At 47.6% G+C, this 27296-nt stretch overlaps 1 protein-coding gene across 3 annotated transcripts in view; it reads right to left on the bottom strand.

Annotated features, from left to right (window-relative positions):
- DDX11 (DEAD/H-box helicase 11) overlaps positions 1-27296 on the bottom strand; it is a 1292375-nt gene that overhangs the window by 748275 nt on the left and 516804 nt on the right. For all 3 annotated transcript variants that reach the window (XM_069628571.1, XM_069628573.1, XM_069628572.1), the window contains exon 11: positions 26257-26303. In XM_069628571.1, coding sequence (XP_069484672.1) covers positions 26257-26303 — 47 coding nt within the window. The remainder of the gene's footprint in view (positions 1-26256; positions 26304-27296) is intronic.

Raw genomic sequence — 27296 nt, 5'->3', positions numbered from 1 at the left:
CACCCTTGGTCTCCACTCTCACGGATTGGGTATTCTTGGCTCCTGAAAGCAGGGAACGAAAGCACGGTTGTCCTGCAGGTTGGGGTTTTGTGGATACCGGGGAAAGAAACTTAACCCAGGATTTGGGGGATTACTGCCCTTCTGTGGGAAGTTAGGAGGGAAGTTTCCCGGGGCAGTACTTACCTGGTTGGATCCCCCCTTTGGGCTGGAGGAATCCATACATACCCCAAGATAGGCTGGTTGCCCTTGTGTCTAGGATTTATATAATCAGGAGAGTTAGGGGTCCCATTGTTAGGGTTACCTCCCTAACTGCCAACTGTTTCTGATTGGTTAGAAGGACTTCTTTGCCTCTGATTTTGCTGGTTTTGGGTAGGTGCATTTTTAGGCTCCCCCATTTCTAGGCCCAAAAAGGGGCAACCTTCACCTCCGCCACCTTAGCAGCAGCAGGGGTGTTGGTTGGTTTGGTTTTTTTATTACCCGATTTTTATTTTCTGCAGGTTGTAGGACCTCATAGATCTGGGTAGCCTGCTCTATTACCCAGTCCAGGGTCCTTTTATCATGAAAATCCCTCTCCTGCTGGGTCATGATGTATTTTGGGAGCGCATGAAAGTAAATAGTTATAAACTCTCTGCTATCCGTGCGCACCCTCCTGGTAGTTTGTGCAAAGGCGCGTTTTAGCTCCTGCACAAATTCTCATGGGGCCTGATCTTCTCCGCAATGCAAATTGTAGGCCGATTTGTGAGCCTCTTGGGGGTTTCTGTGGGCGGAAAAGTGTTTCAAGATGGCCGCCTTGTAGGTGGGCCCTCTTGAATGGTTTTGGTCTTCCAGTCCAGCAAAGAAGCTGGAGTACTCCAGAGAGAACGTCCATTTGGCATAATCTATGCAGTTCTGCCCATCTTTAAGGTGTAAAGTGTCCATCATTTGTTCATAGAGTTCCAAAAGCTCCCAAACAGAATATTTTGTGTTTTTGTGGTACAGTGTTATTAAATTCCTAATGGTCTTGTTCTGCCTAATGGGGCCTTTCACCAGTGCTCTCTTTTGTTTATTTGCCTTCTTTTTCCGCGTCATCTGATTCCACTCGCCCTCCGACTCAGAGGCGCCACTGTCTGAGGACCCCTCATGATCTTCTAGGCGCTCCCTGATTCTTGAGCTGGTGAGGGGCTCGCAGAATGGTGGGGCCTAGTTTCTTCTCCCCTGTGGCGCACAGGAGAGTAGTCTTCCGACTCCTCCCTGCTTCCAGGGTTGGCGGAGTATCCCCCCACTGCCCTGATTGGGTGGAGGTCTTCAGAATGCTCTTTTGGGGGCCTCTTTCATGCTGTTTTTGTACAAATCGAACCAAATGGTCCCTTTGGAGATAGTGCTTTTGCAGCTCTAATTCCCTGACTTTCTCCTCATAGGAGGCTTCCTGGTCAGAGACATCCACCAAAATATTTTTGTATCTATACAGGGACGCCTGTCCATCAATTTTCTGAGTTGCGCTGACCTGTCAGCTCCATCATGCTAGGCCTATTTAATTCTGAAGGCCTCATGGCTTCTGGCTCAGGTGAACCAGTAGACATGAAGTCAGCAGTGCACAAAGTAATACATGTGTTTGTGTACCTTAGTACAGAGGGCATCCCACTGTGATTAGGGATAGCCCTGTCCCTCTCTACTTGTTTAGAGTTCTTCAAGTTTGGGTTTAGCCTGGCATACTCGCTCTCCAACCTCCCTAGCTTCTCCTTTTCAGCCCTTATCTCTTGATAATAGGCAAAGGTCTGAGCTTTTTGCTCCGCTATCAGGGCTTACCTGGCCTCTATGACCCGCTCTTGAGCTGCCACCTGCTTGTGAATCCGTTATTCTCCTCATAGAGGGCCTCATTGTCTCTTTGCGCTGCCTGTATGGTTTGGGAACAATGAGACCATTTTTGTTGCAGGAGATTCACCTCCTGAGTTTGCGCATTTTTAGTTTGGGTGTTCTCTTCCAGAGCACCTTCTACTCGTCTGGTGTGCTCCATTAACTTTACTTTTCATATTAATTTTTTAATTCATTTAGTTTCTGGAGGCCTAACTCTCTTTCCTGTAGATCTATTTTTAGGCTGCTCACTTCCTGACATAGGGCATCTTTTTCCTGATGCAGGGTGCCTCTCTGTTCAGCCTGGTCATCCCTTTGTTGCTTGATAGAATTTAATTTCGTTCTTGATCAAATTCTGCTTTGGAGTGGAGTTCTTTCATAATTAATTTATTACTTTCCTCTTCAAATTTTTTTTATCTGATTCTGTAAAGTAACTATTTGCTCTGTGCTGACGTTATTGTATCTCACTTGTTTTAATTTCAGTTGACCCTCTTCCAAAGAGTCAACCTTTTCTTGACCCTCCACTCTTGAGGCATTTAATTGGGCATCTTGATCTACATTATTTTGCTATTGTAGAGCCAAGTCCTCTTTTAACTGTTTGATGTAGTTGTCAACGTGGACCTCTGAATCTTGGCTCTTTTGCAATTTTTGTTCCGCTAATTTGAGCTCAGTCTGGATTTGAGTTAAGAGTTCAGATTGATTTTGTGCAAGAATTCTATTTCCTTCATGCCTTGCCCGCATCACTCCCATATGTAGAAACATGTAGGCCGTGATTCTGAAAATGTAATCTGCTCCTCTTTAATTTTCAGAGTCATATACAACTCGCTCAAAGCTTGATGTCTTAGTTACTTACCTGTAACTGTATTTCTCCAGCATTGGTATCTTTCATAGATTCACATGCTTGAATATTCCCCGTCGTCAGACTGGGAATCCTCGGTGATAAATTAAATAATAATAAAAAAAAATTCTTTTTTTTAAAAATATATATATATATATATATATATACACTGCCACCTAGCAGTGCATGTACATAGCCCATTATAGCCTATGAGCCACTTCATTGTGTAGTCCCTCCACCTCACTTTGGTCCTTTATGGCCCCAGCCAATGAGGTGGCAGGGCTTAAGCTCCGCCCCCGGCAGCCATCTTCAGATTTTGAACCGTAGAGATTACAGTATGATGGATGCCGAGCATAGGAGCAGCCTCTAAGGGGAGGTGGGCGGGCGCATGTGAATCTATGAAAGATACCAATGCTGGAGAAATACAGTTACAGGTAAGTAACTAAGACTTCTTCAGCATTGGATCTTTCATAGATTCAGATGCTTGAATAGAATAGCAAGCAGTTAAAACATGCCACCATTATAAACAGATATGCATAATTACAGAAAAACATATTTCTGATCAAACCTTTACCATGCAGCAACACAACGGTTACATACTTCGGGAAAGGTGGGAAAGGAGGCTGGTCCTACCTTATGCAAAGAGATGGCGGAGCACTGCCTGTCCAACTGCAGTTTCTTTGTTGGTATCTTCAGTCAGGCAGTAGTGTTTCGCGAAAGTATGCAGAGTGCTCCACGTGGCAGCTCTGCATATGTCTTTCAAGGCCACCCCTGCGTGGAATGCTGTTGACGCCGCCCTTCCTCTGGTGGAGTGCGCAGACGGCGGTCTAGTTAAAGGGTCGCCTTTCAACTGATGATAGTGGGTGATGCAGGACGATACCCAGCGTGCCAGGCTTTGTTTGGATATATGTTGGCCCTTGGTACGGCCAGAGAAGGAAATGAATAGCCGGTTTGAGGAGCGGAACTCCTTGGTTCTTTGCAAGTAAAACGTCAACACCCTAGAAACGTCTAGAGAGTGTAATGTCCTTTCCGCTTCCGAAGCGTGATGCTGGAAGAAGGTTGGTAAAACAATGCGCTCAGTGAACGACATCTCCGAAAGTACCTTGGGGAGGAACTTCGGGTGAGGCCTTAAGATGACGCGGTCCTTCTGGAACAAGGTAAACGGAGGTTCCGAAGACAAAGCTTGTAACTCACTGATCCTTCTGGCCGATGTGATGGCTACCAGGAAGGATGTCTTCCAGGACAAGAATTTCATATCGCATCTATGTATGGGCTCGAAGGGAGGTTGCATGAGGGCTGTTAAGACGGTGTTGAGGCTCCAGTCCGGAACTGGTGTAGGTGTAGGCGGATAAGTACGCATCAGTCCTTTCAGGAAAATCTTGATCGCTGGTAAGGAGAGTAAGGCTTGCGTCTCCGCGGTTACTGTGTAGGCCGCTATGGCTGACAGATGGACCTTGATAGAGGACAGTGAGAGCCCTGATTTAGCCAGGTGCAACAAGTAAGGCAGAATTTAATCAACCGAGGCCGTGAGGGGATCGATCGCCGAGGTCTCGCACCATTTGGAAAACCTGGTCCATTTTCTGGTGTAGGTGAGTTGCGTGGACGGGGCTCTAGCGGCCCTGATGATATCCCAGCATTCTGATGGTAACTTTAGGTGCATCAGTTTACGTTGCTCAGGAACCATGCTTTGAGGGACAGGCTCCTCGGGTCGTGGTGGAGGACCTTGCGGTTCTGTTGTGTCAGTAGATATTGATGTGCTTTGAGACGAATCGGGGTTTTGCAGGATAGATGTCTCAGCGTCGGGTACCAGACTTGCCGTGCCCAATCGGGTGCAATAAGAATCAAGGAACAATTCTGTTCTTTCACCCTGCGAAGTACCCTCGACATGAGGGGAATGGGTGGGAAGGCGTAGAGGAGCTTCCCCGACCAATCCACTGAGAACGCGTCTCCCAGCGATTGGTGCTCGGGGTATCTTGACGCAAATATCTTGCATTTTTTGTTGTTCCTGGTGGCAAAAAGGTCGATCTGCGGATGGCCCCATAAGGCAAATATCCGTCGGGTTTCTCTGTCGTCCAACTCCCACTCGTGTGACGCTGTGTATTCTCTGCTTAATCTGTCCGCTAGGACATTGTCCACTCCCGGAAGGTGCTCTGCCCTGATCTGTATCCCGTAGCGCAAGGCCCATGCCCATAGCTGTTGGGCTTCTTGCGACAGAATATGAGACCTCGTGCCTCCCTGCTTGTTTGTATAGTGCATGGAGGTCGTGTTGTCTGTCTGGACTGTAAGAACTTGACCAGCTATAACCGGTAGGAAGGCTTTCAGCGCCAACCTTACGGCCCTGAGCTCCAACACGTTGATGTGGAGCTGGGACTCTTGTGCCGACCAAGATCCCTTGGTTTGGAGGTCCGCAAGATGAGCGCCCCAGCCTGATAAGGAAGCGTCCGTCCGCAGCAGGAGGGTCGATGTCAGTGCTTGAAACGGCATTCCCTGTAGAAGATTCCTCGGAGCGTTCCACCATCGAAGGGCCTTGTGCAACGTCGATGGAATCTGGACAATGTCTTCCCAGCATCCGAAAGCTTGTTTCCATTGGTGGTCCAGAGCTTCCTGAACCGGCCTCATGCGAAGCCTGCAGTTCGGTATGAGGAATATGCATGACATCATGCCCAATAGGGATTTGTAAGAGCGTACAGATGTTGTCTCTTTCTGTAGGAAGTTCGAAGTTAAGCGTAGAATCGCTGCTATTCTCTCTGTGGATGGTCTCACTCTGGGAATGCTGGAGTCGAGCTGGAGTCGGCTCCCAGGAAGAGAGCTACCTTGCTGGGAACGAGGCAGGACTTCGTCTGGTTGATGGAGAAACCTAACTCTTTTAGGAGGTTGACCGTCCTCGACACTGCCGAACGAGCCTTTGCAGCTGAACTTGCCTTTATCAGCCAATCGTCCAGGTATGGAAAAACGTCTGTTCCTGCTCTCCTGAGACTTGCCGCTACAGGTGCCAGGCATTTCGTGAAAACTCTTGGCGCCGATTTTAGACCGAACGGAAGCACTTGAAACTGAAAGTGGAGCCCTCCCACTGTGAACCTGAGGAACTGCCTGTGTGCTGGATGGATCGGAATGTGGAAGTATGCATCCTCCAAGTCTAAAGTGGCCAAGAAGTCGTGCTTGTTTAACCAAGGTAGCACCCCTTGTAGAGCTACCATCTTGAAAGTTATGCGCTTGATGAACTTGTTGAGAGCCCTCAGGTCCAAGATGGGCCTCCATTGACCGTTTTTCTTTCTGACGAGGAAGAATCGGGAGTAGAAACCTTTTCCCCTCTGAGAATAGGGTACTGGTTCTACTGCTGCCTTCTGAAGCAGTTTTTTCACTTCGGACATGACCTGTTTTAGCATATGCACTCTGCGGGGAGTTGGAGGCAGGGAAGGAGGTTGGTCCAGAAATTCCAAGGTGTGACCCTTTCGGATCACCTGTAACACCCATTTGTCCGATGTAATTGACCGCCAGCGCTGGAAAAACTGGCTCACCCTTCCCCCCACCGGGGCGTGGCGAAGGGGGGGGGGGGGGGAGATTGGTCGTCAGTTCTGCTTGCATTGCGACTTCCCTTGGACGGAGCCACGTCTGCCTCTATGGGCGTATCTGTTGGATGACTAATATTTATTGCCTTGGTACGTGCCGCCTTGTGCTTTTTGACCATAGGAGAAACGACTGTATCCCCTGAACTTGGAAGACGAACCTCTAAAGGGACGAAAAGACCAATGGTCCTTACTTTTGTCCTTTAAAGAACTGATGGCTCAGGCTGTGTCAGTGTCTGTCTTGATTGCCTTCAAATGGTCGTCTATCTTTTTCCCAAAGAGATCTTGGCCGTCAAATGGCATGTCTAGTATCTGCGCCTGAACTTCAGGTCTAAAGTTAGTAGCCTTCATCCAGGCCTGCCTTCTGAGCACTGTGCCGTGCGCCATCTGCCTGAAGCCTGATTCGGCCACATCAACTGCTGCGTCGATCATGTGATCCGATGTTGCTTCACCATCCGCGATTATGGATTTTGCCTCCTCCTGGAGCTCCGGTGGTAATTGTTTCGCCAAGTTAGACATGCGGAGCCAAAGCTCGCGATCGAATCTTGCGGTCATGGCCAGTGCATTACCCGCTCTGATTGTAAGTGATGCAGAAGATGATACTTTCCTGCCCATGGCTTCCAATTTACGTCCGTCCTTATCCGGTGGGGCCGACAACGGTGAGGAGGGGTTGGCGAGTTTCTTTCTGGCCGCCACTGTAATAACTGAGTCCGGTTTCGTATGACCCCTTAAACAAAGCGGTGCTGAATCCGGAGCTTTATATTTCTTTTCTGGCCTGGACACCAACGCCCGAGTCGATAAGGGCGTAGATAGGATCTTGGATCCGGAATCCCAGATGGTATCGAGGAGGGGAATTGTGGTCACTGTCCTCCTTCGTTTGTCCCTGTGCTCATAGAGCACTGATTGCCTTTCCTCCGAAGAAACCTGAATTTTAAACAGTTCTGCGGCTTTACCTATTATGGTGTGGAAAGAGACGAGATCATCCGGTGGTGAGGCCTTGCCCGGCGAGTCTCTCCTCCTGGGCTTCTCGACGACGTAGTCATCCCAATCACTGGGTGCGTCTGGCTCCTAAGTAATTTCTCCTTCTTCTGGTTCCGAAAATTCACCAAAAGGATCCTCCTGCCAATCTGATACTGAGATGGTGGACGGTACCATGGTGGGATCTACGTCCGGAGATCGCGGTCTGTGCGATGACTGTGGTGACGGGACTCTTGTAGGTGAAGCACTGTGGGTGCTGCTCCTCGGTCTTCGAGCAGGTGATCTCATCCGTTTTTGCGGTCTACTCCTGTAAGGAGAGCAACCCGATGTGCCTGGAATCGGGGATGACTCTCTAGGAATGGGATTAATCGGAATTTGCTTCTCCCTTTGCCGTTTGTAAAATTCTTCTACAATCCTCTGCACGGATAACATGAGCACCGGGTCATGAGGATATTCGGATTCTCCCGTGGACGGGTGCCAAGGAGGGCTGTATTGTTTCGGTAAGGGACCGATGGACTCTTCCACCACTTCCGCATCGGAGAATTCTTCCTGAAGAATTATATCCGGAAGTTCTGCCATGTGCCCCAAAGGTGAAAATTGCTGCACCAGAGGTTCAGTTACAGTATTTTTCTCAATGATATTACTTGTAATGACAGGAGCTTCAAGAGTGAGAGGCAGTAATTCCTCTGTAACTGCCGAAATTTGCGGTGCCTCTGAAGGCGTTATGGATGATGTTATCCTCGTCGACGACTGAGATTTTCCCGTCGACGAGGGCTTCGCCGCCGACTGAGATTTTCCCGTCGACGACTGAGATTGTCCCGTCGACGAAGGCTTTGTTGCCGACAGATTTTCCCGTCGACGACTGAGATTTTCCCGTCGGCGAGGGATTCGTCGTCGACGACTGACATTTCCCCGTCGACGAGGGCTTTGTTGACGAATGTGGAGTGTGTTCCGTGGACGACTGCGTCATGGACGAATGCTTCGTGGACGAGTGGTGTTTCTTGCTCGTCGACGATTGCTTCGCGGTCGACATGTCCGATGACGATGATCTAACTGTCGACGATGTCTTAAACGTCGTCATCGTCGATGCTGGTTTCGTCGACGGTATGGCCGATGACGGGCCTTTACCTTTCCCTTCATTCGTGGGCGGTTTACCCGCCGACGACTGCCCCCCCCCCCGTTTTTTGCAAACTCCTCCTTACCTCTGGAGGCAGATTTTGCTGACTTTTTCTGGCTTGACAGGTCAGCTGGAGGCAGAAAGGGTATCAATTCCAGCTTCCTCTTTTTGGATTTGGGAGAGGAACTCCTTTCCACTGAAGAGGCCCTTCTCTTTGAAGTTTGCCTCTCAGATGGAGTGCTGGATTGGACAGGAGCTGTTCTGACAGACTCTTCGTCCGAAGATTGATCCCTGGATTCCAGGTATGAAAGGAGTCTTCTATGCCTGTCATGAAGGGTTTTGATGGAAAAAGTTTTACAAATCTCGCATTTTTTAATGTCATGTGGGTACAGACAATAAATGCAATGCTCGTGGGGGTCCTTGTAGTAAACCAATTTCTTCTTGCACCTCGTGCAGTCCCTGAACAGGGAAGGCTTCCTGACAGCCTGAGGTGCCTCCATTTCTGAAGAGAAGTTCAGTCGACGATTTTGAGAGGAAAACAACAAGTTTTGCCACCAAGGTTAATTGGAAAGAAAGCCCCTAAGAAGGGGAACAAGATGGAATATATTTTACAAATATATTCCACACAAAAGTAGAAAGAATTTGAAAAAGCTCAGAGAGCTTGAGGATTCCCTGTGTCTGATAGACTGCGGTGAAAAATCTGAAGATGGCTGCCGGGGGCGGAGCTTAAGCCCTGCCACCTCATTGGCTGGGGCCATAAAGGACCAAAGTGAGGTGGAGGGACTACACAATGAAGTGGCTCATAGGCTATAATGGGCTATGTACATGCACTGCTAGGTGCCAGTGTATATATATATATATATATTTTTTTTAAAAAAAAAAAAAAGAATTTTTTTTTATTATTATTATTATTTAATTTATCACCGAGGATTCCCAGTTTGACGACGGGGTATATTCAAGCATCTGAATCTATGAAAGATCCAATGCTGGAGAAGTAATAGGCCACCGTCCTGCCACATGTCCATGTCCATGGTGGTGACCTGTTGCATCATTTCTTCTAGCCAGACTTTCTCATCTTGCACTGCCCATTCCCCTCTGACAAATAATTTGTGCAGAAGGTGCTCCCCGGCCATATTTATCTCTACTGTGGTCATTTTGGAAAGTGTTGTTTCTTTATTAATTTTTTTTATATACGGGTAACCTGCATTCTGTTGCTTTTTGTCTGGTTTAGGGTTGATTTAGCTTTAATTTTATACAGAAGCCTGGTACTTGGGGTCTATGTTTGGGAGGCGCTTTTTACTGCGTAACCCAGCTTTCTAGCCACACAAAGTATCACTACCTTCAAGGTTATCCTGCTGTGTTAAGCTGCCACGGGTGGCAACACTTACCCAATCCCCGGCACGAGCCCCCAAGCTGTTAAGGATTCTAATCGGGCACCATACACCGGACCAGGACTCTTGCCCTTAGCCTAGGATGTAGCGCTGAATAAGAATATTTTTTCTTTATTTCCTAGAATTCAGATTGAGCTGGCACCCAACGCGTCTCACACCCCCTTTTGCAAATACCCCGGGTCACAATGGACCATGAACCAGGCTGGTGGGTGGTAATACAATATTTATTTATTTTAAATTCAAAGAAAAACACACAATTTTAATATTGGGCAGCAATCACCAATGGGGTGATAATTACAATGTAAACTGATGAAATACACTTGGTTGACCTTCTACTAGAACATATCTAAAGCACAGATGAATAGGGGCAATTTTACTGTTCGGATAGATAGCAACCGAGTTAAGATTTCCCCTTGCAATGCTCCATCAAAACCCGATTAATCGAATTTTGAGAGGACAGAAATGAGCAGCAAGGAGTCAGGGATACTAGGCAGCAAACGGAATTAAAATCCAACCTTCCCTCACGAAATGGGAGGCAAAATTGGGAATTAAAATCTTTTCAATTGTATAAGTGACACTCGGAATTGGTAAATAATAAATGTATATGTGCGGTTACATAAATGGGGTAAATATTATTTCTAACAGTATCAGCGATGTAAGAACACTAGCAACTATAAGCAGACCCTCCAGCTTATTGCGATTTTGCGATCCCGCAAAATGCCGCGAAAACGGCCGTTTTGCGCAAAATGCCGCAAAAATGGCCGTTTTGTGCAAAAACAGCATCTTTTAAAAAAAAAATTTTTTTTTTTTTTTTTTTTAAGTAATCTGCAAAAATTACTGTTTTGAAAAAAAGAATCCTCAGGGTGCCAGGTGCTCAACTTTTTTTTTTTGTTTTTATTTACACAAGAAATGAAATCACTTGCGCCCCAAAAATTGCAGCCCAATCCACAAGGGACACATGAATGGGCACATTTTATATGCGCGCCCATTCAGATGGCCTTTTTCACCTCCTTGATCAAATAAAGTGGCGTTTCTGTCAATTTAAAAGCACATCCCTCATTTCCAAGCAAGATGCACTTTTAAATGTGCAGAAATTGTAGGCAACCCTACGCGCACGGGATGTGGGGCTGCCACTGCATGACAGGGTCTTTCCTGACCCTGTCATGCATTTCTTTTAAGGTATGAACCGCTGCTGAGTCGCTTGCATTTCTGTTCCTCAAACAGGATAAAAATGCATTTTTTGGGTCACATTTTACAGCGGCAGGCACCTAGAGTGCCTGTCCCTGTGAAAGGCGCTGGGAGCTTGCAGAACACTGTCGGGAGAGCGATTCTATTCAAAGTACTCCCCATTTTGATGACAAAAATCTATCGAATGTTACAATTTGACCAATTACGTGCAGTACTATTCGATCGATTTTTATAAATACTGAACATGTGTTGCGGGGGTGTCACCCGCTCCCCTTGTTTAGTATTTTTGGTCTAGGGTGGTTGCAGAAGTGTTTTCCCCTTTTTCCTCAAAATTGGAGGCGGGGACAGAAAAAAAAGGAAAATAACGAAAAAAGGACCCTGCAGAGTCGGATCCGACCCGCGTTAGAGGGACGGATCCGACCCGCGTTAGAGGGACGGATCTGGCACCGCAGGGTTGCAGGGGAAGCTGCAGCGACCAAGCGGTTAAGTAGGGGAGGGGGTCGGGTGGTGGTGAAAGGTACATTTTGGGTTGTTTGGCTGAAGTGCAAATCAATTTGCAGCAAAATTGACTACGGTCAATTCCGCCGCAAATAATTACACTTCGGTCAAACAACCCAGAACACCATTCAAGGCAGCTGCCAGCGCACAATTTGCGCTACAGCTCAAGCCTGTGATAATGCGCCGGTCACCTTTGAGAATAAGGTGACCTGCTCATTTCCAAAAATGGGTTGTCTAAAAATAGCATATCCTCCGTTCTTTTTTTAAATGCCCCCTCATTTGAGGAACTGGGACAAAATCTACATTAAAAAAAAAATAATAAAAATGGTTACACTATGAGAGAGAGGGAGAGTGATGGGTGAGATGTGAAGTGATGGGCAAGAAGGCAGAGCAAGAGCAGTGGGTCAGAGGAGGAAGTGCTGCACAAGAGAGCAGAGGAAGCAGTGATGCGGTGGGCCAGAAATCTGAGAGCGAGCAGAGGTACAGAAAGTAGAGGAAGCGGTTGGCCAGAAAGAGGCAGTGAGCTGCAGATTGGGAAAAAGGATGAGGGAAGAATGTGATAGAATGGGAGAAAAGATGCAAGATGCAGAAGCAGCACAAAAGAATGAAGGACTGTATATTGAGGGAGGAATTGTAGAGTGTAAGGTGTGAGTGGGAGTATGATTTGGAGTGTGGCAGGGGCTGGGCAGTGCAGATTGTGACTTGACAGTGTGACATAGCACGTGAGTATTTGTATGACAGAGTGAGAGGTTAAGGAATGTAAGTTATGATGGAGAGTTGGTGAGATGTTTGTGGGTGTTTGGGGGATTGGAGAACATAGAAGGGGAATATTTTCAGCATTACAATTGATAATGATCAATTTAGTTAATACTATTAAATAGGCATGAACATTAAACCAGAAATGTAGCCAAATCAAACACTGTTCTGCCAAGCCAGAGACATCTGGGACTCTTCCTATTAAATTAATACAAAAGACACATAATAATGATACCCTGGCTCTCTTCTAGCCTTGCACTCTACCTATTTCCTGCAATGTGGCAATCTTACACCCTCCAGTTAATACAAAATTTCCCGCAAAAATGCCGCAATAAATAAAGGTTTGTGCCGCAAAATTTGCCATTTCATGCCGCAAAATTTGCCATTTCATGCCGCAAAATCCTGGAAGGTCTGTATAAGGCAAGGTATGAACAAAGCGCATACTGTTCAAAAATCAACTTGAAAGTAAGAACACAGTGCAGCCAAAATTACATGTTGGAAAGTTGCATTTTCTGCTTTTTATAGTTTTAAATGTCAAAACGGTTTTGGAAAAAAAACGGGTGAAATTGACAGAATCGGAAAGCGTTTTTTAGGCTGGGTGGTAGATGCACATCACAGGGATAATATAGAAGAGAAAGAGGGACTCTAGCTGAATAACTGGATGAGCTTTTCAAGGTGAAAGGAGTTTCAGTTTTGGGAAAATAAAAGCAGTTAACAGAGAAAATCGGTTTGGAAAGAAAAGTGACAAGTGCTACTACAACTATATCTTTGTAACTAGATTATCAAGAAGATAACGCGGCCCATGAAACAGGTTAAGCAGCCGTCTTAACCCCCTTCACGCCGCGTGTCTCTTTATGTGGAAATTAATTAATTTACTCCAAATATGACTAAGGACTTACAAATGACAGAAATGAGTGGAAGAATTGCGCTAACAGTAGAAAATCAAGGACAAGGTGCACAGAGAATTCAGACTATCTTAAACAAATGATCAGGATATGGATGCGATTACTTAGAGGGTGGAACCAAGACAAGGTATCAAGGTAGGGTAGTCTATGTGTTGTTATGGGATGGGGAGATACTCACAATCAGTGCTAGAGTTTGGAATTTGGGACAGCCAACTGGGTTTCTGGACTCAAGGCAATATCTGGTCACTGCGGGGCTCTCCTAGCAGAAAACAGCTGGGCCTGTCTGGTCACGGAACAGCGGCATGCAGGTAGTGGGGCGAAAAGCCGGGCATGCCTCTAACAACTGGATTGGTCACGGGCGATTGTTACCACCTTGCTGTCAGCCGGTTGAGTTTCAGGGGCATGACATTCGATTTATGATGTGTGCTTTACAATGCATAGGATCATCCCACAGTTACTTCTGCTAAAACCAGTTATGGCACAAACATGCATGTTTTACAGTTGTGACTTTTTTTAAACTTACATAGGCAGATTACATATTTCAAACAGAGCATGGCAGTCCAACTCCCAAGTTTGTAGGACTTTGTTTCGTCCGTCTAATAATTTGTCGGCATTTTCAGTGAGAAATATTTTACTTAAAATTCTATACATGTGTACATATTATCATAAGGCATGTTAGTATAGAATTGCAAAGTGGCACCATATACACTTTCCTCAGAATATTCAATTTTCTGTGATTTCCGTCCCCAAAATGCTAGTGAAGGCTCCCACGTCTTAATTTAAAGCCACAAAAATTGCCTTTAAACTGTGAAACTCTCGCATTACTGCATTGTCCAACAGCAGAAATAACAGTCTTAAAGTTTATTAATTAAAATAGTCTTTTGAGCCAGATGGCCAGCATTGTCTCCCAAATAAGGGCATAGTTTACAGGGCTGTTCTGGAGCTGGCTTTGAAGCCCCCAGTTGAAGTTGTGGGGAGGTGTTATTTGCAACTTCACACCTAAGTGTCCTGGAACTCTATTGTAACAGGCTGGAGCCCAGACACAAAGTCTGACGAGCGTGTTACATTCTCCCCCTTAGTCCATTCAGAGTTTCCAAGGGGCTGGCCCTTTGGGGGGCAGTAAATTCTGTTCCCAGAAAGCAAATGTCCTTGTTTTAAACAGACATTTTTCTTGTTTGCAAAAGCAACCATTTTTACACATGGTTAATTCTGCTGGGATGTCACTTTCAAATGATGCCTTCTCACATGCATTTTCTGATCTTTCCAAAGCCCCAGTCATGTTTCCAATGCACAAGCATCTGTCAAAATAAAGATCCCTTGAAACTGACATATACCCAGGGAGATCTGGTTTCTATTTGAAGAGTTTATCTGGGATATATTGTAGCCAAAAGTGAAGCGTTTTTCCGTACGGCTGGGAATAAAATTGTTTGTGATTTCACAGATTTTTGCCTGACGCAGCCTGTCATTCAGTGAGAAATGCTGTCTTTAGCTGGGGCACAACTTGAATATGGCTGGACATAGCTGGGTCTCACTGGATCAGGACTGTGTATTGTTGAACAGATGAAAAAGGGCATCAGGACGGCATTATTTTAAATTTAAAATATTTCCTTTCTCAATGGAAAATTATGAGCTAGCAGCAAAGCAGCGCTGCTTTTCAATTCTCTTCTTTGGTGCGCATCAGGAAACACACTGGCAGCCTTTCTTGGTGTATTCCTGGTTCGATCCTGCCCCATACGTGCTTGGCAAAGACAGCGCAGCCATTGTTTTGGTGACTGCAAAATGCAGTTTAAGTTAAGGCGATAGTGCTCAACAGTGCTAGCGCAACCATTTTGTTGGTAACTGCTGAAGTGCAGATTGGTGATGGAGGGGAATTCTGCTGGGTGGGTAAATGTAGCCCACACCTGGAACGTAAAAGTGTGCAAACCTTGATGTTTCGAATTATGACTCAAAGAAACATTACTGTGAAGTATTATGTGATCTTGAGTGATCCACTAACCCATCAACCATGACAGGCCATAGTTGGGGAGAGCAATATGGATACTAAGACACATGAATAACAATGGCACATGGCCTGCAGAGGTTGTTGACACAGAGGGGCATGTAAATAGGAATTACAGACACAGAGCGCATACAGACAGGGCGGTTTAGAGGTAGATGGCGTAGACACAGGGAGTCACATAGACAAAGGGGCACAGAGAGTGAGGTGGCACAAAGACAAATGATCACCAAGACACCAGGGGTATCAAACAAAAGGCACACAGAGAAATAAAGGGACAAACATACCTAGTTATTGGGGGCATACTGAGAAACCAAGGACAGAGCAAAAATCATGCACAGAATGAGGGTCAACGGGCAGTGTGAAAGACTGGGGGACATAGAGAGACACAAGGGGGAATTGAAAGAGGAAGAGAAGGAAAGAGAGAAAGAGAGAAAGAGAACCAAGAGAGGGGACAGAGTAAGGGACAAGAGATTTAGTGAGAGAGGACACAGCAAGCATTTGTGAAAATAAAATAGGAAGAGTTTGTGACAGGCTGCACATCAAAAGGACATGCACACAGTAAGAGGACAGTTACATTGAGAAAGGGGGCACATGTAGAAAGGGGGGGGGCATAAAATAAAAACCAGAGGGCAGAGGGAGTGACTGGCAGTAGGAGAGAATGCACAATAAAAGACAGTGAACATAGTGCAAGAGTCAGCATATCATGATAATCGTTCACATAGAATGACATGTAGAAAACAATGGCAAGGTTGCAAGACCCACAGGGACCGCACAAGGAATGCTATAATCTTAAAGATAGGGGTCCACACGTGTTGGTGAGCTCCGAGGGCAGGGTAGAGCTGCTGCTCCGTGTTGGTGTTATACATTGAATCACCCAGGCTCTTTTAAGCCTTCAAGCAGGGAATCCTGCGTGTCAGGAGGTCATAACGCAATGCAGGACCCAGGTGGGAGAGGTAGGGGGACACTCCAATTAGAACAAGATACAGGGAAAAAACAGAAGTGACCCCAAGAAAAAAAGGATGAAGTTAACTGCACAAAACCTGCCAGGGAAAATGAGTCATCTACCAAAATTATCATCCCCGCAGGTACAATGCCTGTGGGTGGGAGAATTGTCCATGGCTGTGAGCTTAAAGGCATAGCCCAAGGCTATTCTGAACAGAGGGATCTAATATTCAAAGTTCTCAGAGGATGAAAACAGTGGGTGCTCACGCGCATAATAGTACCCCATAAACGAAGCACACTTACTGGCAATGATTGAGGGAAACTCATGAGCTCTGCCAATGATTCGCCATTACTCTGCTGCCTGCTTCTAAGACGGCAGGTGGAGTATTTAATGAATAGGCCCTGGGGGCCAAAGTAAGGGGCAACCCAACTCAGTAGTTTAGTTAAAAAATACATGGGGCAGGGTCAGCCTGGTAAAGGTGAGGAGGGGGTGGATCTAGTTTGGACAGACCAACCACAAAACACAAACCAATCACTGAAGCGTCCCCACGAATCAGAATGCATGCTGAATCAAGTGACCAATCTAAACTTATATAAAAAGAAATGCAAAGCACCTCAATGATGGTGTGGAATAAGAGTGGGAGTTAGGTTCAGTGTGTGCTCGAGAGAAAATAAGTCATATTGGGAGATAGGATGGTGTTGCAAGAATGTGAAAGAGAGGAGTGGGAGTGAGAAGAGGAGAGTGGTGAAAGAGTAGTACTGCATCCAAGGAGGGAAAGCACAGGTCTGAGGCCATGCTAGCAAGGCCAACAAAGTAGAAGGTAAAAACAAGACCAATTGAGTCATAACTGAAGGGAAGGTAGGACCCGAGTCTAAGCAAGTTGGAGACGCCTATGGTTCAGAGCTCTAAGGCTGGCTGCTAGAAAGCATATCATTTACTGGGAAAATAAGTCAATCAGAAGGAGATGGGGAGCTAGTGGGAGTGAACATCTAGACTCTGCTGGACACAGTAAGGCCACAAGTCCAAATAATGAAAGACTTGTTTGAGACTTGACCTAGATACATTCACCTTTGTAGGCATTTCGCCAGGCTTTCATCAGGTGTTAACTCTGAATTGAATCTGGGGGGCTTGGCTTGTACGGCCATGTAGGAGGCTGTGCTTTCGTGGAGCTCCGTAGATCCTGAACTGATCCTGTGGAAATGGAGCGCGTGCTAAGTGTATGAACATTGTGGTGCCACTCGCTGAAGGTTTGGTGGGTGGGGAACGCTCGGATCCCGAGTTATTCCCACTGTGTTGCTGCGGGTCCCGGATCGGGGACACAGACAAAATGGCGGCCAGAACAAAGAAGAAGGCAGTAGTCACGGGGGCGCTGCTGCAGTCGCGTGCTTAGTACCTGCAGGGCCCCCGCAGCGAACTTTCCGTTCGTCGCTCAAAGGCAGACTGAGAAGCGGAGCAGGAGCGATGGGAGAGCGCACGTCGGAGGCTGCAGGCATCCACGACAGGATTGACCCATGGGCTGCAATGCAACCGAGATCCTGCTGAGCGACCTGTCTGCGGTGACTGGGCCCGTGGCGGAATTGCTTAAATGCCACCGGCACCCAGGAAGATACATTGTTGCTGCGCAGGGGGGAAGGCCAGCGTGATCCTTACTGGCAACAAAGTCACCGCGGATCCTGTGAGCGGCGAACTCGCGGGAGCGGCTGTTGCTCCGGGCCCCCTGGCACTGTGTATTCGCTCGGGGGTGTGGAAAGAAAAAACCCTGTCGGAACTGCCGACGGACAGTGGCAGATCTTCCAGCTCAAGGGCCTGCAGGGCACACGGATCGCCTGATAGGAGGGCATTTGTGTGCACCGGGGGGTGCACCGGGCCCCCCCTTGAAGACACTGGGCGCAGTGGAGGCCGTGCTACGGAAGGGCCCAACATAGACACGGCACACCAGATAAGTGTGCACTGGATTGCTGGTGCTGTGCCCGCATATTGGAGCATCGACACGGGCTTCCTGAACCGGCTGATCTGGACCTTTGTGGGCCCATTGCTGCCTACTGGGGGCCCCCCTTTTTGGCGCTCACGGGGGCCCTTCGGAATATGGGAGTGGGAGCACCATAGTTTAGACCACCCCACACGACGGATGACTGTGATTGAAAAGAGGAGGCACCAAGGGACTGGGGAGCGCTGTTCAGGGATCATACACTGCAGAGCCTGGTAACATAACGCCGGGGGTGCACGAGTACGTGGGAGGACACAGCCCACTCAGGGCGAGTGCTGCAGACAAGCGCAGGTTTGGACAGCAGTGGGTGGTCTGTGACCACGCGAACAGTGGTGTGAGGAGAAGCATGGCGGGGTCGGGTTCAACTGACGCGGCAGGATGTCCTCCAAAGTGGCGAGACCCCGGATCAAGCAGCCCACGATGGAGGCCTACGCCAAGTCGCCCTCGTGCGCGGAGGGGGCAAAAGTAAAAAAGACCCCTGCGGCTGCGGCTGACCCACCGGGCACTATTCAGGAGGTGCTGGCAGCAATTGCGGACTTGAAGGTGGCCTGGGAAACGAAGTTGGGCCTAGCCATGAAAGAGCTGCAGGAGGGCCTAGACCTCAAGATCGGAACGGTCCAGGAAGAGGTGAACCTGCTGAGATAGGATGTGCGAACGATCGCGGAGCGCACTGGGGCACTGGAGAAGGAGTTGGCCCCGAACACAGAGGCGTGCGCTGCACATGCTAAGGAGCTTCATGCCCTCGTGCAACGAGTAGGCAACCTGGAGGACTGAGCAGAGCAAGCAGAAGGGCGCGCCAGACGCAATAACATTCGCATAGTGGGTGTACCGGAATGGACAGAAGGATCGAACCCCACAGAATACGTCCAAACCATGCTCTTGCAGGAGATTACAGGCGGGGAGTTGACCCAGGGGTTCGCGGTTGAAAGGGTGCATAGGGCCTTGACCAGGAGACCGGCCCCAGGAGCCCCCCCGCGGCCACTGATCACGAAGATCTTGAATTATCGTGACCGCGAGAAGATTCTCGAATTTTTCCGGAAAGGAGGATCGATAGAAAGGGGGTCCGTGAAAATAACGGCGTACCCGGACTACACGCTACTTGTGCAGCGTAGTCGAATGAACTTCGAATCGTTGAAAAGGAGGCTCAGAGAAGCAGGCCATCGCTACATGTTGCTCTATCCCGCCAGGCTACAGGTGTTTTACAAGAACAGATCCCTTTTCTTTGAGACGTCGACTGAAGCGATGGATTGGCTGGATATGCAGGGTCGACCTCAGGAACCGGATGTCCAGCCGGAAGCGGCTGGAGATAAGTAGCACGTTGCGAGGGCACCCGTGGTGCCATAGTGATGACACTGGGACTGGAATATAGAATGGTATTGTGCTTGTGGGGAGGAAGTCATGGTATCTGCCGGCGGGTCCCTTTGGACGCACCTCTCCTAAAATAGATGACTGGGAGCTCCTGGAAGCACCCTCTGAACCCAATAGTAGTATACTTAGTTAGGTCACCGTTAGATTGGTGACGCCCTGCGGGGTCCTTGTTCTCGAATACGAGGCAGGTCCAGACGTGGGTAGGCCTGAGATCCAGGGATGGAGCTGGGCAATTGTTGGGGGTTGGTAGGGAGGGGGGGAGTTGTGTGTTGTGGTGTAGATTTGGGGGATGGGGAAGGGGGGTTTTGTTTGTACATAGTAGGGAGAGAGCCGGAAAACGAACTAGTAATGGGAGCATTAAAGGAAGGGTTAGGATGGGGATAGTCCGAATAGATGGCGTCGGGTAATCTCAAAGTTGTGACCTGGAATGTACGGGGCCTCAACAGCTACCTGAAATGGAATAAAGTGATGCTGTACTTAAAGAGGATGCGCATAGAAATAGCCCTGCTGCAGGAGACCCACCTTAATAGGGAGAAGTTGGAGGTGGTCAGGAGGAAATGGAAGGGCAATGTTGTAGGTGCTGCGTACTCGGCGTATGCTAGAGGGGTCATCACCTGGGTGGCGCAGCATGTGCCGTTTCGGGTGCTTGGCAGCCCCGGAGGGTAGGATGGAGGTGGTAACGGGCCTCCTGGAAAACAGGTAAGTGCACATCATAAACTTGTACGCCCCCAATAACGACACAGTGGCTTATTTTAGGACCCTTTACAGTAAACTTGGGCCCCTGGCAGGGGGTACGGTGGTGTGGGGGGGGACTTTAATTGTACCCTGAATCCCAGGATGGATAGGTCAATGGACAGGGCAGGAAAAACGGCGCCGGCGGCTAAAGCGCTGGGAACATTACTGAAAGACCTAGGCCTAGAGGATGTGTGGAGGAGGTTGCACCCTGTGGATGGGCAATATTCACACTACGCAGCGCCACATGATTTGCACACAAGGTTAGATTATATATTTGTAACGGCCGAGATAGTGGGAGACATAGTGGGAGCGGAATATAAGTTCTGAGTATTATCCGACCACTCGCCCCTGGTGGTAGAGTGGAGACACCAGCCCCCAAGACCGCGGATCCCAACATGGATGCTCAGGACCGAGGCGCTGCAGGACGAGGGGTTCTGGGAGGGTCTGCGGGATGCCATCGAAGAATATTTTGATATAAACACGGGAAGCGTACGTTCAGTGGGCACTCTGTGAGAAGCGTTCAAAGTGGTGGTGCATGGGGTAGCCATCTCCAAGGCTAAAGGGCTCCAGGGGGGTATAGAAAGGGAACTCCAAGAAGCGGAAAGGGAGCTGGAGGATCTCACGCGTTGTGAAAACACCGCCCATAATAACAGAACCAAGATATAAAAAGCTACGGGTGTCCTGTAGTGCACTCTGGGATAGGCTGTGCAGACTCAATTACAGGAAATACACGGAGAGGATACATGCAGGGGGCGACAAGCCAGGCAGATTGCTGGCCTGGCTGTATAAGAGTGAGACCCCCCGCTCGGTGATCAGTGAGGTTAGGGATGAGGGAGGTTGCATTTGCAACACCCAAGATGGGGTAAACAAGGAGTTCCTTAAGTTTTACAGACACTTGTACGAGGACACGGGGGAGGATATGTGCCGAGACATACTGGACACATTGGAGGACATAGAGTTGCCCACTCTGGACGACCTAGAACGCGCAGAATTAGACGCACCTGTCACCTCAGATGAGCTGGAGGTGGTGATTCAGAATCTGCCCACATACAAGGCACCTGGTTCAGATGGGTTGCCTAGTGAGTTTTACAAAACATATAAGCAGGAGCAGCTCCAGCCACTGCTTGCCACTTTCAACGAGGCCTATGAGCAGGGGAAACTCCCATTGTCCCTCCGCGAGGCTGTGATCATCCCACTCTTAAAACCAGGTAAGCCGGCCGTGGAGTGCGGGTCTTACAGACCGTTGTCCATGGTCAACCAGGACGGCAAAATACTTACTGCAGAGCTGGATAATAGGTTGAAGAAGGTTATTGGGAAGCTGATACACCCAGATCAGACGGGATATGTTCCAGGCAGGAACATCACCAATAACCATAGGAGGCTACACCATATCATTGACCAAACTGAGGAGGATACGGGCGAGCTGGCCATAGTGTCGTTAGACGCGGTCAAAGCCTTCGATTCGGTAAAATGGCCCTGGTTGAAAGCAGTCCTGAGGGGATAAGGAATGGGACCTGGATACCTCAGGTGGGTCCAGTTGCTATACAGCACTCCAATGGCGAGAGTCAAAACGGGGTCCACGGTCTCAGACACCTGGCAACTTAGTAGGGGGACCAGACAGGGATGCCCCTGGTCACCCATGCTATACTTACTGGCATTAGAGCCGTTGGCGATATGCCTGCAACAATATGGGGAGGTAGGCATAAGCACTGTCAGTGGTAGGCACCTGATATCACTATATGCGGATGACATGCTTCTTTACTTGCGTTATCCAGAAGAAAATCTGCAGTATGTGTTGGAGGTAATGGAACGGTACGCCACCCTTTCGGGCATATCGGTGAACCCCAGAAAGTCTAGTCTGTTTCCTTTGGGCAGATATAGGAATGTCCCGTCGCAGAGGTTGCCTATCCTGCCAATACCATTGCAGACAGAGACATTTAGGTATTTGGGAGTAAATATTTACCATAAGATCGAGGCGGAACACAAACATAACACGGAAAGAGCGATAGAGGGGATCAAGAATAGCATGGTGTTTTGGGCTAGATTGCCCCTGACTATGATGGGGAGAGCGCCCTTGCTCAAGATGGTGGTATTGCCTAGACTCTTGCACTTTTTCGTGAATGTCCCGTTTTTGATACCCAGAAGCCTATTCGTGAAACTTCACAGCGTGTGCAGGGGTTTTGTATGGGGTAACTCCAGGAACAGGGTGGCCCTGTGCAAGCTTCAGAACCCGTATGACAAGGGGGGTATGGCCTGCCAAATTTTGAACTCTATTACCTGGCGGGGCAGCTGCTGTATGTAGCCAGGTGGCTTTCGGCGGAAGACTCGGCAGAGGCTAGGCTTCTGCATGGGGATTCAGCCCCATACTTTTTGAAGGAAGTGGTGTGGTTGCGTAGAGACAAACTGGTGGGCAGGGGGCGGCTGCTGAGGCTGGGCTGGGCTGGGAGATCTGGCAAAGGACTTGGAGGATGATGGGGGATTTGGAGCCGTACTCCCAGCAGGCCCCACTGGTGGCACTGTGCGGGAGCGACTCTCAACTACTCGAATCGGTCCGCAGATACTGGTAACAGGTAGGCCTGGCCACCCTCGGAGACATATGGCAGGAGGGGGAGGCATTGGACTTCCAGAGGTTGCAGGAAGAGACGGGGGTGCATGGTGGCCAATATATAACTTACGCTAGGCTTGTGAAAAAGCCCAGAGAAAGATGGCCCGAGACAGTGCTAGCAGAGGATCCTGATGCCTCCCTGGAAACCATGTATGATGTATCAGAGGGCGGGCACGAGATATCGAGGATATATGAGCTCCTGCGAGTAAGGGCGGGGAAGGAGTTGCTCCAATTAAGACAGGATTGGGAAGAGGAGGTGGGAGGACCCATGACAGACGGGCAATGGGTGTGGGCTCAGAGGTACCATAAAAAGGTGTCCCGGAATGCGAGATTCCAACAACTTCAACTGTACGTTACTCATAGGGCTTACCTGACGCCCGGGAAGATTGCAAAGTTTGGGGAACCAGCTACGCATCAATGCCCCAGGTGTGGGGAGGTGGATGCGGGGCTGCTACACATGTTTTGGGCTTGCCCGGAAATGCTCAGGTTCTGGGATGAGGTTAAAACGAAACTGGCTGGTGGGGGAGTGGTGTTGGATGTGGAATCGGCCTGGTCATGCATGCTTGGGCTTTTTCCTAGACCCCAGCATTCAAAACACATGAGCAAGATGAAGGACTTGGCTTATGTTTTGGCAAAGCGCAGGGTTGCAATGGGCTGGAAGCCGGCCCATAGACCTAGGGTGGAGCTATGGTGGGCGGACCTCTTGAAATGGGCGGAAGCTGAATCTGTTGTCTGGTTTGAAGCAGTCACCAGGGGGGGCGAGGAGGAAGTAGGGCCCCTGCTGGCCTGGCGGCAATTGGTGGCCTCTATGGCAAATCCTTACCAGGGCAACAACGGACCAGAGGACTCGGGTGATGACCGCTTAAGTATTGTGCCACCTGATAATGCTCCAGTAGAAGACATGTGCGAATTGGCTCTAGTTTAAGGGGGGCGGGGGGAATTGGGGAGTTCTAATGGAAATATGATGGTCTAATGATGTTTTTTGCGTATTGAAACAGTTGCAATATGTGTTTCGTTTGCTTTTGAAAATATAATAAAAATATTCCACAAAAAAAAAACTCTGAATTGAATCTAGATATCATTAAAAACTGACCATAGCTGGTTTGGGTAGACGTCGTTCTCAGAAGCACTTAGTAACTATGACCATATATGGACCTATTTGACAGTATCTGATTCACCCTCACCTAGGATTAAAGACGACCCATTAAAGTCTGTATCGGATTTTTAAATTATGCTTGCCACATCCTTGAACCCCAATAGCAAATATCACAGGAACCTCGTGTCGCCAGAGGGCTAGGATGGGATATCCCGACACACAGAGACAGGATGCCTGGCGAGTAAAGCGGCACATTGTAATTGAGTGAACAAAGAGTGTGAAGAACAATGAGGGAGGGGTCAAGCCACTGTGAGGGGTAGGGGACAAAGATGGGATAGAGGGACAGCAGGAGGCACGCAGAAAGATAGAGCACAACAAGAGGGGTTGACAGCAGGGGGAAAATCTGGGGCACTGAAAAAGAAAGACAGAAGTTATAGGGCAGACCTAGAGCGGAAGAAAGAGGGAGATAGGAAGAAAGGGGGAGGGGAACAGGGGGAGAGAGGAAGCAGGAGCAACAGGGGAAGGGAGAGAGCTTCCTCTCAGGTGACAGAACAAGAGTGAGGTCAGAGTACAGACAGAGTGTGAGTGTGTGTGATCTGTTCATATGTGCATAAGAGTGTGTACATATGGGAGGGACCTGTGTATGTCATGAGAGATATAATGTCAGATCTAGTGGCATTGACAATGCTCATTATTTGTTTCACCTCTCATAGGAGGGAGAAATATGTTACCTTGCAACCTTATATTTTCCACAGCAACCAAGGCGTCCCATGGTTCACATACAATAGAAACGTCACATACAAGTGTAGTGGCACCACACAACAACACAAACGGAGATTACAGTTTGAAAGCTGTGAACTCATTAAGCTCCAAAAAGGGCATCCACAACATCTTCTGCTTTCTACTACCAATACTTTTAGACAACAAAGTCTAAAACCTGTACCTGTTCTGGGTTCCCTCCATTGTCCCGGGCCGCTCACCACCCCTGATTGGCCTACAGTCCGGAATCGGATAGCAGGGCTCTAGCCCCTCAGCACCCTCATTGAGTGCACTTTACATCTGTGCCTCAGAGGTGAATGACATTTTTTTTTCACTCCTCTAGCAGCTTGAAAACGCAAAACTCCCATTTTTCATCGATCTCTGTGCTCTCCCACACTTTGGTTGCAGGGTTTTAACCTTGTGTGCCCCGTATCTGTTCCGGGTTCCCTCCCTCCTCCCAGCCCATCCACCAACCCGGATTGGCCTATGTGCCCATTTAGGACCATCTCTCAGGGCAGCCCCTGCCCAGGCAGCCCTTGGCTAAGGGCCAAAAGTCAATGGGAAGCACCGAAGAAGCAGCACCACGCTGTGTTTGCCTGTGCAGCCAGCTGTCAACCAGCAGCAACTGATAAGGTAAGTGTGGTCAGGTTGGGGAATACAGCAATTACTGTATTCCAGTAAAGCCCTAACACTCTCATACCCTTACATAGCACAGTATTACAATGTTTAGCCGCCTAGCAAGTCGTTTTACATTTGCTGCTGTGTCTCAAATGTAGGCATTTTCTATTTATTGCTGTGTCTCAAATCAAGGCATTTCCTATGTATTGCTGTGTCTACAATTTAAGGGTTCTATCTTTATTACTGTCTCTCAGATGTAGCCATTTTTCTCACAATGCTCAGGTATCTCAAAAGCAGGTGTTTCGCCATGGGTGTAGCGCATTTGTGTTAGCGAGCCATATCTTTCCCATAGCTTATCTGTGTTAGGGAGCAATAGCTTGCAATGATGGATTGCAGGGCACAGGGAATACATCACCCCTTGAGGAACCTGTGGGGGTGGACATTGCTGCACACTAGAATGTACGACAGGGGGAGGTATATGGGCCACACTTAGTCGGAACAATAGAGGTAGGAAATGATACTACCACTAACAACCCTACTAAAAACTCCACCCCTCTGCATACACCTCTCAAACTCTGAACTAAACACAACCATACCTCCACAGCAAAACAAACCACACGAACCTCACTACACCACACCACACCACAACAACGATAGCCTCGCCCAACAGCACATGGCAAATACCAACCGAAAAAAACACATACGCTCAGTGAACTGTGTCAACCAAATGGAAGCTGTCAACAGCACATCACAGCTCTCTTGCTTTTTTCTCCCGCTCAGTCCTACTAACGTACCCCCCTGTCCCCTTGCTTTACAGATCCGCTAAAGCGGCAAGAAATCATGCAGGTGGCAACAGTGAGCAGTATAAGAACCTTTAACATAACATTGCAAATGCAGCGGCATCAGAAACCAGCCACAAATATGAACAAACGTGAACAGTGCAAAAAGTAGGGTTATTTCAGCTGAATTAAAGTTAAGTTAAAAAACGAATATTAAAGCAATCAGATTATCTGATCAACTTATGTTAAAGGATAGATCGGAAATTGCTCAAATAATTGCAATACAATTCTAAAGTGTACCTGTATCTTTCCATATACTGTAGAAGCTGAGAATAGGCTTGACAAAGCTGCAAACGGAAAGGAGGAATCACATTACACAGGTGAATGCAAAAAGACTACAGTGGTTCACGTAATCACATACACAATAGCAGTCTAGTTAGGTGATCAATTGAGCAGCCATACATCAAGAGTAAGCATTCAGTCATCAGCAAAAGGTTGCTCCAGCTCATTTATACATTTCTACGATTTGCCTCTAGTACTTTACATTTAGACTATTCAAGGTCTTGTCCCGCGTTGTCAAGGAAAAGTTTATTGTTTTAAAACTGTGATTTGCATAGATCGTCCCTTGAAATCTGTTAATATTTGGCAGCACATTTCTTCTAACCATAAACTTGCCATAAACATTGCAATAGTTAATTTTCTCGATTCAATTCTGTCAGTGAAAATCGCAATCTAAAAACAAAATGAGCAATGGAACCTTTTTTAATTTTTTTCACTCACACATGACAATAGTGGTGTTTACATTTATTTTTCATTCTCATAATGCATTATGTAACTGGAAAGTACATATTATTTCAGTTTTTGTTTTAGGCGACTGAATATCATCTCCACAATGGATCAAGAGATCTGTGAACATGTGTTTTATGTTGTGTATGTTTTAACTAATTGCTATATTTCTTATGTTTTAACAAATTGTTATATTTGTTTTTAATACATGACTTGTATTTTGAAAGGTTGTTAATATCAGCCAAAACAAATTAAACAAATTAAAAATAAATAAAAATAAGACTATTCATAAGCTCATGAAGTCATTATTATGGTATGTGCTGTTTTTGTTCCATTTTTAAAAAAAAAAACTCATTTATGTTAAATCTCTTTTTTTGGTTTTGGTTCATAGATGTCGCAAAAACGAATGCTATGAATAAAACGAGGAGAAGAGGGCATTCTCACATGGGTACATCTACGCTACTACTCTGGACAGGACATGCCAATGGCACATTCATGATGTCATTCAAATTTGAGCAAGTGAACAGTGGTACAAAAGACAACAGAAGTTGTAT

Source organism: Ambystoma mexicanum, chromosome 12 (assembly GCF_040938575.1).
Source record: "Ambystoma mexicanum isolate Mex_15411 chromosome 12, UKY_AmexF1_1, whole genome shotgun sequence".
Classification (NCBI taxonomy): Eukaryota; Metazoa; Chordata; class Amphibia; order Caudata; family Ambystomatidae; genus Ambystoma; species Ambystoma mexicanum.
Note: the sequence above shows the minus strand (reverse complement) of the source record. Positions and strands in the feature narration are given on the sequence as shown.